Source organism: Megalobrama amblycephala, linkage group LG5 (assembly GCF_018812025.1).
Source record: "Megalobrama amblycephala isolate DHTTF-2021 linkage group LG5, ASM1881202v1, whole genome shotgun sequence".
NCBI classification, from domain to species: domain Eukaryota; kingdom Metazoa; phylum Chordata; class Actinopteri; order Cypriniformes; family Xenocyprididae; genus Megalobrama; species Megalobrama amblycephala.
In genome coordinates, this window is record NC_063048.1 from 2266333 (window position 1) to 2280224 (window position 13892).

At 43.2% G+C, this 13892-nt stretch overlaps 1 protein-coding gene across 7 annotated transcripts in view; it reads left to right on the plus strand.

Moving 5' to 3' along the window:
* meis2a (Meis homeobox 2a) overlaps positions 1-13892 on the plus strand; it is a 73692-nt gene that overhangs the window by 25088 nt on the left and 34712 nt on the right. For 5 of the 7 annotated variants that reach the window (XM_048190365.1, XM_048190369.1, XM_048190370.1 and 2 more), the window contains exon 8: positions 5116-5261. In XM_048190365.1, coding sequence (XP_048046322.1) covers positions 5116-5261 — 146 coding nt within the window. The remainder of the gene's footprint in view (positions 1-5115; positions 5262-13892) is intronic. The other 2 variants (XM_048190368.1, XM_048190371.1) reach the window with 1 other exon arrangement.

Consider the following 13892-nt stretch of genomic DNA (forward strand, 5'->3'; position numbering starts at 1 on the left):
GAAACACTTAATGTCTCATAAACTCATCAGAGTGATTAGCAGACTAATGAAGAGACGAGACGAGGGGCGGCGGGAATGCAGCGCTACGATCAGACGCGGCCCCTCCAAGGCCCTGTTTATGATGTAATGAGATAATTGCCGTTACAGGTAGCAGGTTAATTACACGTGTAATTACTCAAGTGCTTCATACTGGCTCTTCTGAAACACTATTGGCATATGATTATCATCTTCAACCTTCGGCTGCTGATGCTCCTTTTATTTTCTCCTGTCCATTGCGAGGTCGGTTTTTTCATGCTGAAAGACTTTTTCCCGTGATGGCTTTCGCACCCCATTTTAGTTTTCTCAGCACAGGATTTGAAGATTCTGAAATCTGTGACATGCCTGGGAGGAGGCTGACATGAATGTGTGTGTGTGTGTGTGTGTGTGTGTGTGTGTGTGTGTTTTTAAGCTGCATCCTCATACAGACGTCTAATTGAAGCGTTTTATTCCACTTCATTTACAAGCAAAAGAGAAGCTTTGGTTCTTCAGTGCAAACAACCGCACATTACATCTGCAGGAAAACTACACAGCAAGATTGACTGTGAGAGCGCAGCTGTCCGGGACAAGAGTGTTTGTGCAGATGTGTGTGTGTGTGTGTGTGTGTGTGTGTGTGTGTGTAGGTTATTCAGCACAAAATGAACCGCTGCTTGTGTTTGATGTGTGTTTTTTGAGTAGTGGTTGACTAGTCTATTTGTTCTGCTACCAGTCTGTGTTGACTACACTGAAAAAATTAATATACTTATTCAACAACAATTTACAACCGCTTTGAATTTACCTATAATGCCCCTTTCACAAGATGTAATATAAGTCTATGGCATCCCTAGAATGTGTCTGTGAAGTTTCAGCTCAAAATACCCCAGGATCATTTATTATAGCTTGTCAAATTTGCCCCTATTTGGGTGGGAGCAAAAACACGCCGTTTTTGTGTGTGTCCCTTTAAATGCAAATGAGCTGCTGCTCCCGCCCCCTTTCCAGAAGAGGGCGGAGCTTTAACAGCTCAACAACAACAAAGCTGGAGAATCTCAAGCAGCCAAAATGAGGATTGTCAGTAAGGGTGTTCAGCCTTACATTGTTCAAACCGACACTGATGGAGAGACTCAGGAAGAAGTTGCAACTTTTAGAATGAAACTGGACGTTTCTGAATGGTTAGTGGATAAATTTATGTAGTTGCTGTGGAGTTGATTCAACTCATCCACTAGCATGTGCCGTCATGTTCATCTTTTGTGCAAATCCAGTGTTGAATTGACCCTCATTTGTGAAGCAGTCCGGCGTAAAATGACGGCATCTCTTCCTTTTCTCTAAAGCAGTCCGACATGGCCTCGCCCCCTTTGTTGTGTGTTCTCGGGGGCGGGGTTTATGTAAATTTTAGTGTTTGTGATGTCACTAACCCAGGAAGAAGCTTGTTGTAGTCCCTACCAGCCATTTGTTGTAGTCCTTAAAAAGCGATTTCTATAAAAGAAAATATCTCCCTTTGCATTGAACTTTAAGTGTCGTAACTTTGCAGATGTTGTTTATGCTCAAACGGCAACATTACACACTAACTAAAGTTAAAAAAGTCAAATCATAATCAACCACCCCTTTAATTACTTATGAAATCAAGTTAAAATTTTTAAAACACGAGTGGATGAGTCATTAACATAAGTAAACACTGACCCACTGACCACTTTCCTGGATGAGAGGACTAGTGAAAATAAGTAGTCGCATTAGGCGCAGGGTTGAGGTGTGCGGTTCAGGGTGGACGCTCTCCGTACTGACCTCTGTGTTTGTGGGTGAGTGCAGCGGTCTGGATCACTGCTCTCCACCATGAGCACCCTCAGCTCGCACTGTGAGGAGCAGGGATGGTCCTGTGGACGGCGTCTCAGCAGGCGGCTGTAATTAGAGTCTTTAAGCTCAGCCTCTGATGGCACTGCCTCCACGTTCATGCCCCATTAGCCTGAAACAAATGTCCCAACCAAACAAACCTGTGACTGCGCCTCTCCTCAAGACAAAGGGTGGAAAATGTGAAGCACTTCAGCCTGCTTGATTTGGCTTTTTACTCCCTTCCCATTGCAGTTGTTGTGATTACGTGTGTTATACAATCACACAACGTCAGCACAGTCTACTACTCTCGACAGTAATGCTGTTCTGCTAAAATGTTTACAGAACATTTGACGTCATACCTACACTGTAAAGAAGAAAAAAACAGCTATTTCTGCCCAATTTAATCCGTAAACATTTGTTTGTTGGTATAAGTTAATGCATGAACATTATATTTTTGACTTGAATAATATTATATATTTTTAGTGTAATTTAACCAGATCTGCTGTGTAAATTTCTTTTATAATTCAGCAATAATAAAAAAATAATATATTTTAAATACATTTATTTCATACTAAGTATAGTTAAAATATATCGCTATCGCTTGAGACTTAATGATATAAATTATATTAAACTTTATTTGGTGTACTACTTGTGCACAATGCACATTTCTTAATATTAAGCCTAAAATATGTTTTAATGTCAATATTAATAAGGATTGTATGAACTTTGAATAATTAGTTGCAAGATATTTAAAGTATACCAGAAGAAAATACCAGAAGAATACCAAAATACAGTTTGCACAATTTTTAGTTGGACAATCTTTAGCTGGACTACTTCTGCACAATTAAAGGGCAATAAGTACAAAATTAGTTGTTCCAATTTAAGTATACCAGTTTAGTGTACCAACAGTACAATTTATTAAGTACATAAATATGTAAATGTATTTGTAGTATACTTAAATGTATTTCAAAAACGTTTTAGTATATTTATTTTTCATTAGGGCACTTGAGGTCATGACATTATCCATCATCCATCTCTAAACGGCTTAAAGTGATAGGGTATTATAAACATTGGGTAGCTTTGAAACAAGTGTGTCTATTGTGAAAGACACTATACAAATAAATTGACTTCACTAGCACAACCTCAAGTTGCTTTCATTAAATGGTTACATCGCATTATAAAAATGATTAAATACACAAATATTCACAAAATTTTTAAATAATGATTTAACACCACTGGAATACTGGATTGACCAATCAGAAGGCAGGAACACAGGCTGAAATGCATGTCCATTATCATTATTTTTTACAGTTTTCTATTTTATACGGGTCAGTGGAGCCCAGGTTAATGTGGATAAACATTGTCTCTCTCTCTACATGTACATAGTGGACACGTTTGAGCCAGATATGGAGCAAGAGAGAGAGAGAGAGGGCATGTTTTTTCCTTCTCCAAGGGTACTGCTTTTCCAAAAGTGCCTGGGGCAAGACTGCAGCACCTCGTCTCCCGGAGGCCTTTGGGCGTCTCCTAATAGCCACCCCCCCTCATCTGCCCCCGTCTCAGAGGTGCATGATGGGATACTTCCCCTTCCCCCTCTCCTCTTCTCCTCGTGTCGTCCTCATGTTTTGTGCTGGAGTTCACATCCGCACAGGTTCAAATGGCAGAGTTGCCAGGGAACAGTCAGAGGCCATTAGCGTTTGGGACGATTCGCCCTGCGGCGCTGCAGCGCTAACCAGTGAGCAGGGGGGGCCATGTAGATTAGCAGCTTCACAAGTAATGAGCAAGTTTGCCCTTTCTTTTCTTTTCTTTTCTTTTCTTTTCTTTTCTTTTCTTTTCTTTTCTTTTCTTTTCTTTTCTTTTCTTTTCTTTTCTTTTCTTCTTCTGCCTCCGTGTCTCTCTCTGTTTCACTGCACTAATCCTGTCGCATCATTTTTTTGATTATTTCCACTCCTTTGACTCACTGTCATGTGTGTGTGTATGTGTGAGAGCATATTTTCACTAGTGATAGAGTAGTTGTGATTTTTGGATAGATTATTGGTATCAGCTAAAAACAGAACCCAACACACCCCATTATCCTCTCTCAGAGGATAAAGTAAATGTTATATACAATGAGTGTTTTTGTGTACATTTCATTCTCTGTCATTAAATTGCATTATGTACTTGATTTACCCTGGTCTAGATCTGTTAAAAACACACCGATCTCCAGACGTTTAATTTGTGTACATATAGATTTGGTTATCAGTGAGTGTCTGTGTGTGTGCGAGGGGCGTCTGGTTTCACCTCGAGCGGTCAGGGGCCGTCGGGTAATGAAGCGAAGAGTCGGTCTGTAAATACACGCGGGTCACACTGGCCACTGCGAGCAGTAGGCTATCGTGTTGCAGTGAAAATGGAAACGTCAATAAAATTAATCTGGCAACCTTTTGGCCTGGACTGCTCGCTGTGGTCCACTCATAACACACCACAACAAGACAAGTTTACACTCCTCCCCCGGTGATGTCATTAGAGCAAATGAATAGACGTTTGTCAGGCCGCGGGTCCGGTCTGTTCTGAACGTTTCTGTGGGTTTCGGGCATTTGCTGCTTACTACAGTACGAACCCCTGCCCCTGTGAGGTCACTTCCACATCATCAGCACGGATCCAGGCGATAAAACAGCACTAGAGAGAAAAATAATAGATTAAAACTGAGAGGGAAAGGCTTTCAACTGTCCTTGTATTCTTCATGTATTTTGCATTTCATTACACCACCCATCGGATCTGTTCTCTTTCCTCCTTTTTAAAGTGATTAGTTGAAATATTAATGCGTGATTATTGCTTATATAGGTGCGTGTGATTGATGTCTCCCCAAAAACAGAGCGACGTGCAAGTGTAAATTTGTAGAATATTGTGGCGTAGTGCAGGAGTTTTTCAGATACATAATTTAGATGCCCTGAAGGAAGGCTTTCAAGGCATTTTCGCCCCAAGGCCAAGAAAAAATAACTGACTTTTTAAAGTAAATCATTTTTGCTAATGCACAATTAATGGCAGAGGAGAAAGATATAAGTCTGGGAAGTAGGTTATGAAGAGACTCGACCTGCCCTCACACATGGACATCAGTGTCAGACGTGCTCGTCATATGCAAATGAGGTGCAGGAAGGGAAGGGGCGTTGTAACTTTTGCTAATCCATTTTTTCATCTTCTTGACGTGAGGGGGTCTCTGTATTTTTGGGGTTATGTAAGTTTGTATAATGTCAGTGTGTAAGATTGTGTATCACATATTTAAAAAGCTCTCCTTTCGTCCAGGAGACGGTTTAGACAACAGCGTGGCCTCACCCGGCACAGGCGACGATGACGATCCAGACAAGGACAAAAAGCGACAGAAAAAACGGGGCATCTTCCCCAAGGTCGCCACCAACATCATGCGGGCATGGCTCTTCCAGCATCTCACAGTAAGTCTCTGTCCTTCCATGAGCTCTTTTTGTATCTGTGATTGGGAAAACAAGTGAGCTGAGATCGCACACTAGTACTCTTACTTGAAACTCTTACAAACCAATGAATCAATGCACACTTACCAACATACAGTTAGATCCAGCTGCTTGTCTGCATCTGTGACACGCAACGATTGATGCTGATTTGGCTCCATTTGGAACGATTTTCATTTCAAGAGCAGAAATAGACAAATTATTCAGCCATTTTGTGAGTGTAATGGCATTTCAGAATATCCGCAATATCACATTTGCAGTATCTACTTCCTCGAGTATACAGCTAAATCACATATGTAGTGATATAACACATTCGAGTGTGCTATTGCTAATGATCTGACTGTGACTGATCACTCAGTTCAACATTTGTGTATGGTTCAGTGTAAGTCTCTGCTTATCCAAATGCTAGTTGTTGTGGCACAAGGATAGAGCGCTGTGTGTGTGGGTTTAGAGAGGTGGCATGCGGGGTCGTGTTCCATCGGCCTCTCTGATGTCACGACATCATCCGCGGCTCAGGATATATCGATCAGGACAGGAAGGGTCGGGTTTCTGAGGGAGGTGCTGCCATCCCTGAGCACGTGAACGTGGCGTGTGCTCCACAGGAAACTGAGAACGGCTGCTGTAAGGGACATGCCCTGCGACGGCTCAGACACCCTACTGCCATAGGAGTCTGGCCCTCGACCCGATGATCTAACTCAAGCCAAAATAATGATGGCTAATTAAAAGGGCTGTAAATCCATTAGAAACTGCTAAGGGATAATCAGAGGTGCTGAACTCTCATCATCATCAGAACAACTCCGACGCAGCCCAATTTGATGGACAAAGACACTTTGCTTTTTTTCTCTGCTTTATTCTCGTGCTCTTTTCATTTGTCGTCCCTTTCGTGCTCTCAGAACCGCTTAGTGCGCTTGTGTGTAGAGCAGTGAAGAGGGAGGCGTCAACCCACCACCTACCTCGCCGCTTTTACCCACAAACGCCCCACTCGGCTCCATATCATGCAGGAATTTCGCACTTTTTTCAAAGATCATTAGGCGTCTTTACTGGCAGTTCAGGAGATCCCCATTCACGACATTCACAAGAGACGCACTCCTGTTCCTTTAGAATTGTTTTAAACTGGCCTGAAAACCTAAGGACAAGTTTTCATTAACGGAAATACAGGAGTTTCCATCATCCTTTTAGATGTTTCTCTCATTTCAGAGTCTTTTATGCGCAAGAGTAATAATTCATCCTTTCTAACGCACCTTTCTATTTTTTTTCGTCCTTTTCCGACCAAAGAGACTTAATTGAATTATCCCAAAGTACCAACCGCTGCCCCCCGCGCAATCCTTTACACCGCACGGCCGTGCCACACACTAACACATCAGGCCTTTTATTTTAATTTGTTAAGCAAATGTATTTTCCAGTTCAGGATGCATTTGTGTGCGGGTGAATTCATGGGGACTTTGGCCCTGAATGGCCCGTAGCGGCAGCTCTCCATTCAACCATTCATTCGAGGGGGCAAAAGAAAAGCAGCGAGGTTGTATTTTCTCAACCGCGGGGCCAAAGCGGAGCTGCTCTTCCATGAGCGGTGGGGGTCCCTTTACATATGTTCTCAACATTGAGCCATTGTCACCTATTCTGAGGGGCTCAAAAGGACGTAACCCCTTCCCTCCCCCCGATTCCATCCCCCGCGCCCACAAAACAAGGCGCCGGCTAACAGTTACAATTGTGGGCTGAAATCGATGGCCTCCTCTCCCAAGGAACACTTTCCCTCTCTGATGCTCTGAGCCCAGCCTTACATGGGTGAGCCAACAGGGCATTGGCAGCCAACCCCAGAGGGGTGCAAAGGATGAACCCACAAGAGATCCATGTGGCTCACATTCACCACCTGACTGAAGTGCTTCCGCAGAACTCCAGAGTTTGGGTCAGAATGCGCTGCAGTTGAAGCCCCAGAGATGTGCTCTTCCTCCTGGAGCTCTCTGGATCTCTTCCAGTGCCATTAGCGGGAGGAAATCCCAGCTGGCTGCTGTAAGCTTTCCCATACGGCACAGAGCTTATGTTATCGGAAAGATAAACTCCTCTGTGGGGTGTATTGCTCTATTAGACTTCATATTTAATGAACAAGAGTGAGAAGAACGTTCCACTAGGCTCACAGAGAGAACAGCAGGGCAGTGGTGAAGTGTAGTTTGTACTGACATCGCTGCAGGGTCACCCAACAGTTTAATGGAGACAAACTTTGAATCCTCTCAATTAGTCAGTTGGCGCCCTCAGTGTGTCTCCTGCTAAGAAGAGGGTCAGCCTGCAATGAAAACAGGAAGCACTCAGATACAAAGATATCACTCCAGGCCTGTGCTGTCCTTTCACTTCAGTAAGCCTTCAAAAAGCAGTGAAAATAAATAGGGTTGTTTGAGCAGGGCAGCCTGAAATGTGACTCAACCATTGCCATGAATATTTGGGGGAAAACTGAATATTCATTGGAAAATAATGTAGGGCAGGACTTTCATTTGTTTTAATCCATTGGGATTTGATTGGGTATTGAAAAGTTAGTTGTGATGTTATTGGTTAAAAGATTAGTTCACTTTAAAATGAAAATTACCCCACGCCATCCTAGGTGCATATGACTTTCTTCTTTCTGATAAACACAATCGGAGATATATTAATAAATATCCTCATGCATCCAAGCTTTATAATGGCAGCGAACGGGATCAACGAGTATGAAGTTCAAGAAAGTGCATACATCCATTATAAACATACTCCACATGGCTCCGGGGGTTAATAAAGGCCTTCTGAAGCGTTTGTGTAAGAAAAATATCCATATTTAACAAGTTATAAAGTAAAATATCTAGCTTCCTCCAGAGTGCCTTCCGTATTCAACTTACGTAATTTGAATACAGAAGGCATAGGATGTAGTGTAAGTGCTTTGAACGGCGAGAGTTTTACACTTTCTTCGGAAGCTAGATATTATACTTTATAACTTGTTAAATATGGATATTTTTCGTACACAAACGCATTGCTTCGCTTCAGAAGGCCTTTGTTAACCTTCCGGAGCCGTGTGGAGTATGTTTATAATGGATGTATGCACTTTCTTGAACTTCATACTCTTTAGCGCCATTCACTGCCATTATAAAGCTCGGATGCGTCAGGATATTTATTAATATAACTCTGATTGTGTTCATCAGAAAGAAGAAAGTCAAATACACCTAGGATGGCTTGAGGGTGAGTAAAGCTTGGGGTAATTTTCATTTGAAAGTGAACTAATCCTTTAAGGTTTTTTTTTTTTTTTTTTTTTTTTTTTCAAATAACAGGCTTTACATCAACTGAAAAAAGTCATTTCAGTGGTGAAGAAAATTAGTACATAACTTTACATAGAGTAACATGCACTTATTAAATGTAAGGGCATTTAGTAAAGATGGTTGATTTTGATTTCATGTTGACTTCGTGAATTAGTCAAACACAGACAGCTGATGGAAACATCCTCAGTCAGACACAGCAGCAAGTGTCACATGTTCATTTCTCATCTGTTGCTTTTGATTCACAAGTTAAAAAACTCATCAAACGATTGTGTAAACAAACAAACAAACAAACAGGATCAGCCAATGATCAGGCTGTAGAGTCACACAGTAAAGCAAACAGACTTGTTTGAGGCTTGGCTCCAATTAAACATTTGGGTTGATCAGTTTGTACTGTTTGCATGTCTGATTCACAGTACTGTTCATTTCCACTGCACCACATCTGACAATCATTTCAAACAATGGACATCCACATGCAAACACAAAATGTACACTGAAAAAACTTCAGCCAAACTCTTGCTCTCTCTCTCTCACACACACACACATACATAAAATGTGGTCGGTGGGTTCGCTTCAACCTTGCCGTGTATAAACTCTGGGATTTCTCAGGAGAGGTTTCCTCTCTCACTGTTTGCTGTAATGCAGGGCATTCTTAAAGCAGTGGTTTCATTTAAGGCCCAGCAAGGTTGTTTAGTGACGCTCCGGGGGGCTGCAGCGGGGGAACACTAATCTATCATGGGTGTGTTTGCCATCCATCACCAGTGCAGCCTATATAACAGTTCAGTTCTGTGTATGTGTTTGTGTGTGTGTGTGTGTGTAAGGAAGCCTGAAGACCAGAAACATACTTTACCCTATTGAACCTTCAAATGTGTGTGCCATTAACCCTGATGTGTTCAGTTAACTAACTATAAACATTAACGTAATTGATCAGCAACATTCTTATCATATCTGACAGTGAAAACTAGCCATAGAAGAATACTCTTTACACTAATGTGTGCTATTACACCCCTTGTGGCAATGATGAGAATGGAAACAATTTTGGTGAATCTGTGTGTTGAACAGTGGAAACACTCTGTCTGCCTCTGTTGATTCAGACCTGTTGTAAATCTAGAAAATCAAGTATGTCGCTGCAAACTGCATGCTGCTACAGTCAGCTGACCAAATGTCCATATCGAGTGACTCGCAGGTTGTGGAATTATGTGAGACCCACATCAGCCTTCATCTCCCATATGCAAGGGAAATAGTTGCTGTCCATGTGTGTATGTATGTTTACAGTGTTTTACAGATCTTGGTCTTGGTTTTGTATCAACTAGCATTTGGCATTATGTTGTTAAGCATTAGCTTTGCCTCTTGTTTTCAGATCACTGCATCTTTGTTTAAACTGTTGCAGCTGCATTTCGCTTTAATATGTCTCTGTGTAATAACATTTGTAACCTGAAGGCTGTTGTTAGTGTGTTCCTCTTTCTTGATCTTGTCTTTGAGAATCATGCTGTATGTTGTGTAAGACTGAACTTACGGCATGTTTTATCAAGGATTGATGCTTTTTGGAGATGAATGAGTCTCTGAAATCTTTGTCAGTTGAGGGATGACCTTGCAGACACTTGGAATGTTCCTACATACCCAGACTGAGTCGGTATTAATAAAGACAGCTTGGACAGGCTGGAACACGCTGTTCCATGCATGTGTGTGTGTGTGTGTGTGTGGAGGCGAATGCTTTTGCTCTGACCTGAAGATACACATAAACAGTGAGGAGAACAAGAACTCTAGTTTAGTAACTCTAGATCTCACTGGACAGATCCAACTGACCTCCACTCAGTCCAACCCACACGTGTCTGCCCCCAACACCAGGCTGGCTAACGGGTGCATGTGAAGGAAATCTTGAAACTTTGGAGCACATGTTAGTTTTCAGCTCAGAAGTTTTGTGTTTTTCCCCCTCATGGACTTACTCAGCATGATTCTGTTTATACTGTTAACCTAAAAGATGAAACTAGTCATAGATGAGAACTCTAATGCCCACTATAGCACCCCTTGTGGCAAAGCTATAACTAATAAATTGTGTGTAATCAATGTGTATACTCGTTTAGAGTGTGTCTCAGGCTGAAAAGAGGGAGGAACTAGGGGTGTGGTCGAAGAAACAACTCAGACATAAAAGCAGAAAACTAAGAGAGGATGGCCGTGTATGTGTGTTTGGAGCAAAAATCAAAACCAGACTGTGCTTCTCTGTTTAGTTTGTCAGGGGACTGGCGCTCCTCTGAATCCCAGAGCTCTATTTCTGCTCTGTGATCTTCCCGCCCATTCTCTGCTGCTGTTTTTATTCTGTTTTGTTTTTCCAGCACTTCTCCTCACGAGCCTCCCTCTGAGCTCTGTCTGCACCTCCTTTCTGCTATTTCATAATGACGACCGAGCGCTGTGACTGCAAAATATAATTTCGTATCTTGAATGGTGCATCAAAGGCAACAAACAAAATGCACCAATTTGCCGTGGTTTCCGTTCAGCCTCCCAAGATGCTGGCAAACTGAAGCCTTCCATCGACTGTGCCGCCATGCTATGATGCCAGTATCTACTCACTGTTCAAGTTTTTCATGAAAACTAAAACCTGTGAGCAGTATCAAAAATATTCACAAAAAGAGAGAGATAAATAAAAGAAAATCTACTAAAGGCAGATATCCTAATCAAACCGGAGCGTTTTGGCTCCAGATGTGAATGCATGTGAATATTGATCAGATCGCAGTAGTTGTAATGTCCCCGGGGCACGGCAATCCCTGCTCAAATCTACAGCGATTTAGATAAAGAGAATTGGCAAGACACAACGGATTTCAGCAAGCATAACCTCCTCCTTCTTTCTCCTCCTCCTCTCCCCCTTCAACCAGGGAGCAGAAGAAAAGGAGGGAAAACCTGTAATTACACACACTCTTCTGAATCTCCCTTAATGTTCATTATTTAAAACCGGCGGCAATTACAAGTTCAAAGGGGCTTAGAGGGCCAGCAACCTGCATAATCGCCAGCAAATGAAGTATAGCATGTTCACGGCAGCGGAGCACGCTGCTGGGGGGGTGAATCATACATTTCCATACAGGCACAAATCTCTGCCACCTCGGGGCTCCGGCGTGCACTATCACCGCCTCGCAATCCTCTTAGCCACGGCTTTTTGTCTTTCTTCACCCACCAGCTACCCTCCGACATGTAAAGCATATCAAACTTTACCCTGGCTTATGTCGTGCATTCACTGCTGTTTGTCCTTGTGTTTATGGCTGCCAGGCCGCCCACCGTTTCCTCCAGATTACTCCGCTCTGTTTCTCTCTCTTCCTCCCATCTGACGTCACATGCACGGGATGCAGGCGCAGGAGTGAGCGCGTCCCCACAGGTGTATCTCAGTTACCTAAGGAGACAGTCACAGCAGCCAATTCTGTCCACAGGTGGCTCTTTGCGCATCAAGAGGAGGGCTCGTGAGCCCAGCGGTTAGCTCTAGTTTCAGAGCTGCCCCAACTGGCGGTCATTGTATACATCCTCCTCTACATCTACACCTCCACACAAGAGGCTCTCTTTCTCTCTCTGTGCCATGTTTATCTTCTTCCTCTGTCCTGGTTCAGTGCTGCAGGTCACCTTTCTTTCTGTTCTGCTTTCGTGTGCCTCCCCCCGGTCAGCTGTGCTGCTGTTTGCATTAGGGATCTTTGATAAAATCTCCATAGGGACCTGCTCTAGTGCTCACACCATTTCCTGGCTGCTGCTTTCATTGTTTGTCCCGTTCACATGGGGGTTACGTACAACTCCCACCTGAATTCAATAAAACGTTGACGCTTCTTGGCGTGGCAAATAGCAGACAGTTCATTTTTCATTCAGCAAAATCTCCTCAAAAGGAAGCAAAGACTGAATGTTTCATTAAGTGGCCCATCCAGGCAGACACGTGCACCACAGCAGAGCCCATGTTTACCCAAGCAAGTGTGCATATTAGAACGGAATCCATGGAGAGATTAATGGGCTACTGCCTCTGTACCATTGATTATCTAAACGCCATTTTTCCCTCTTCCTGCACACATATTAAAAAGTAATGAAGCCTATGGAGGAAAAGGAAGGCAAGACTTCACGCATCATTTTATGTCATCTGTACTCTAACGGTGAGGAATCTCTTTAAGGCATGTTTTGAGCAGAATTAAGTAAACAAATGTGGAGTGAGCTTTTGAAACAAGCTGTGCCGACTAGAAAAATGTTCTTTAGCAAAGAAGAGCCCCTGACACATGGAGGAGACTCTGCAGATGTTAGCAATTTTGCTGTGTAGCTTCCCCAACCTTACAACGAGGCTGCAATTACTGCAATGGATTTGGTAACTAGTGACAGTAATGGAAATGTGGAAGAACATCAGAAGGACCCAGGATTAGAGCGATCTACAAAGCCAGTTCAGTAGTATGTCATATGTCCCTAAACAAGTGGCTCTTGGTGGTCGTCCATGGTATGCTTTTTATTTGCAAAGCATGGATGTTTCCACCAGCACCGTGCATCTCCATTCTGTATTCCTCTGCTGAAAGGGTGGGGGTGGCCTCTTTCAGGGAAATAACTTCCTGAGACATTACGTGAATCAGCAGACAGCCTTATGGCCCAGACCTTCCCAAGAGTCTAAACGCTGGAGTTAAAGGTGAGGAACCACATTGAAAACATGATGGGAAACAGTTTTTCCTGCCCTGCAGAGCTTTATTTTGAATGCTCTTGGCTTCATTTGGTTTTAGTATGTGGTAATGACTTCTGCACTAGATCTTCCTCTACAGAGCCCAACCCTCAATGGCATAGCCATTACTGAAGCACTTTCACCATTATAGAGGCACGCCGCTCGATTCCCGTCAGTCAAAGTTGACTGTACTGACTGCACTGAATCATGAATTATTGTGCAGCGGTGTGGCGAGGGATTGAGTAAGGGGGGAAAAAGGGAAGATTTAGAAGTAATGGCAGAGAAAATACACAAACACACTGTGTAAAGAACACAACAACAGCTGTCTTACACCTCAAGCAGGCTTCTCTGCAAAGTGATTGGAGAGGAGTGGGGCTTGGGTTACATTCCTGAGATGGGGATGGCTGGTGTTGGTTTCAGAGGTGGGGGCAGGTGGTGGGGGTGGAGACAGCTCAACAAGTTGTTGAAAAGAACACAGACGCTTGTCATCAGCCTCCAGAGCAGGGAGCCATCTGAGTGCATTTTAGTCGCAGAGGTTAATGACCTCCCTTTGCTCTTCCGTCCTGCTGGAGTCCAGTGCACCAGCAGCACTCTGCTGTGTTTGAGCTCGCAGTTCTTGCTTGTGGCCTGGATCAGCCCAAAAAGCTGTAAGTGGATCCTGACAATCCC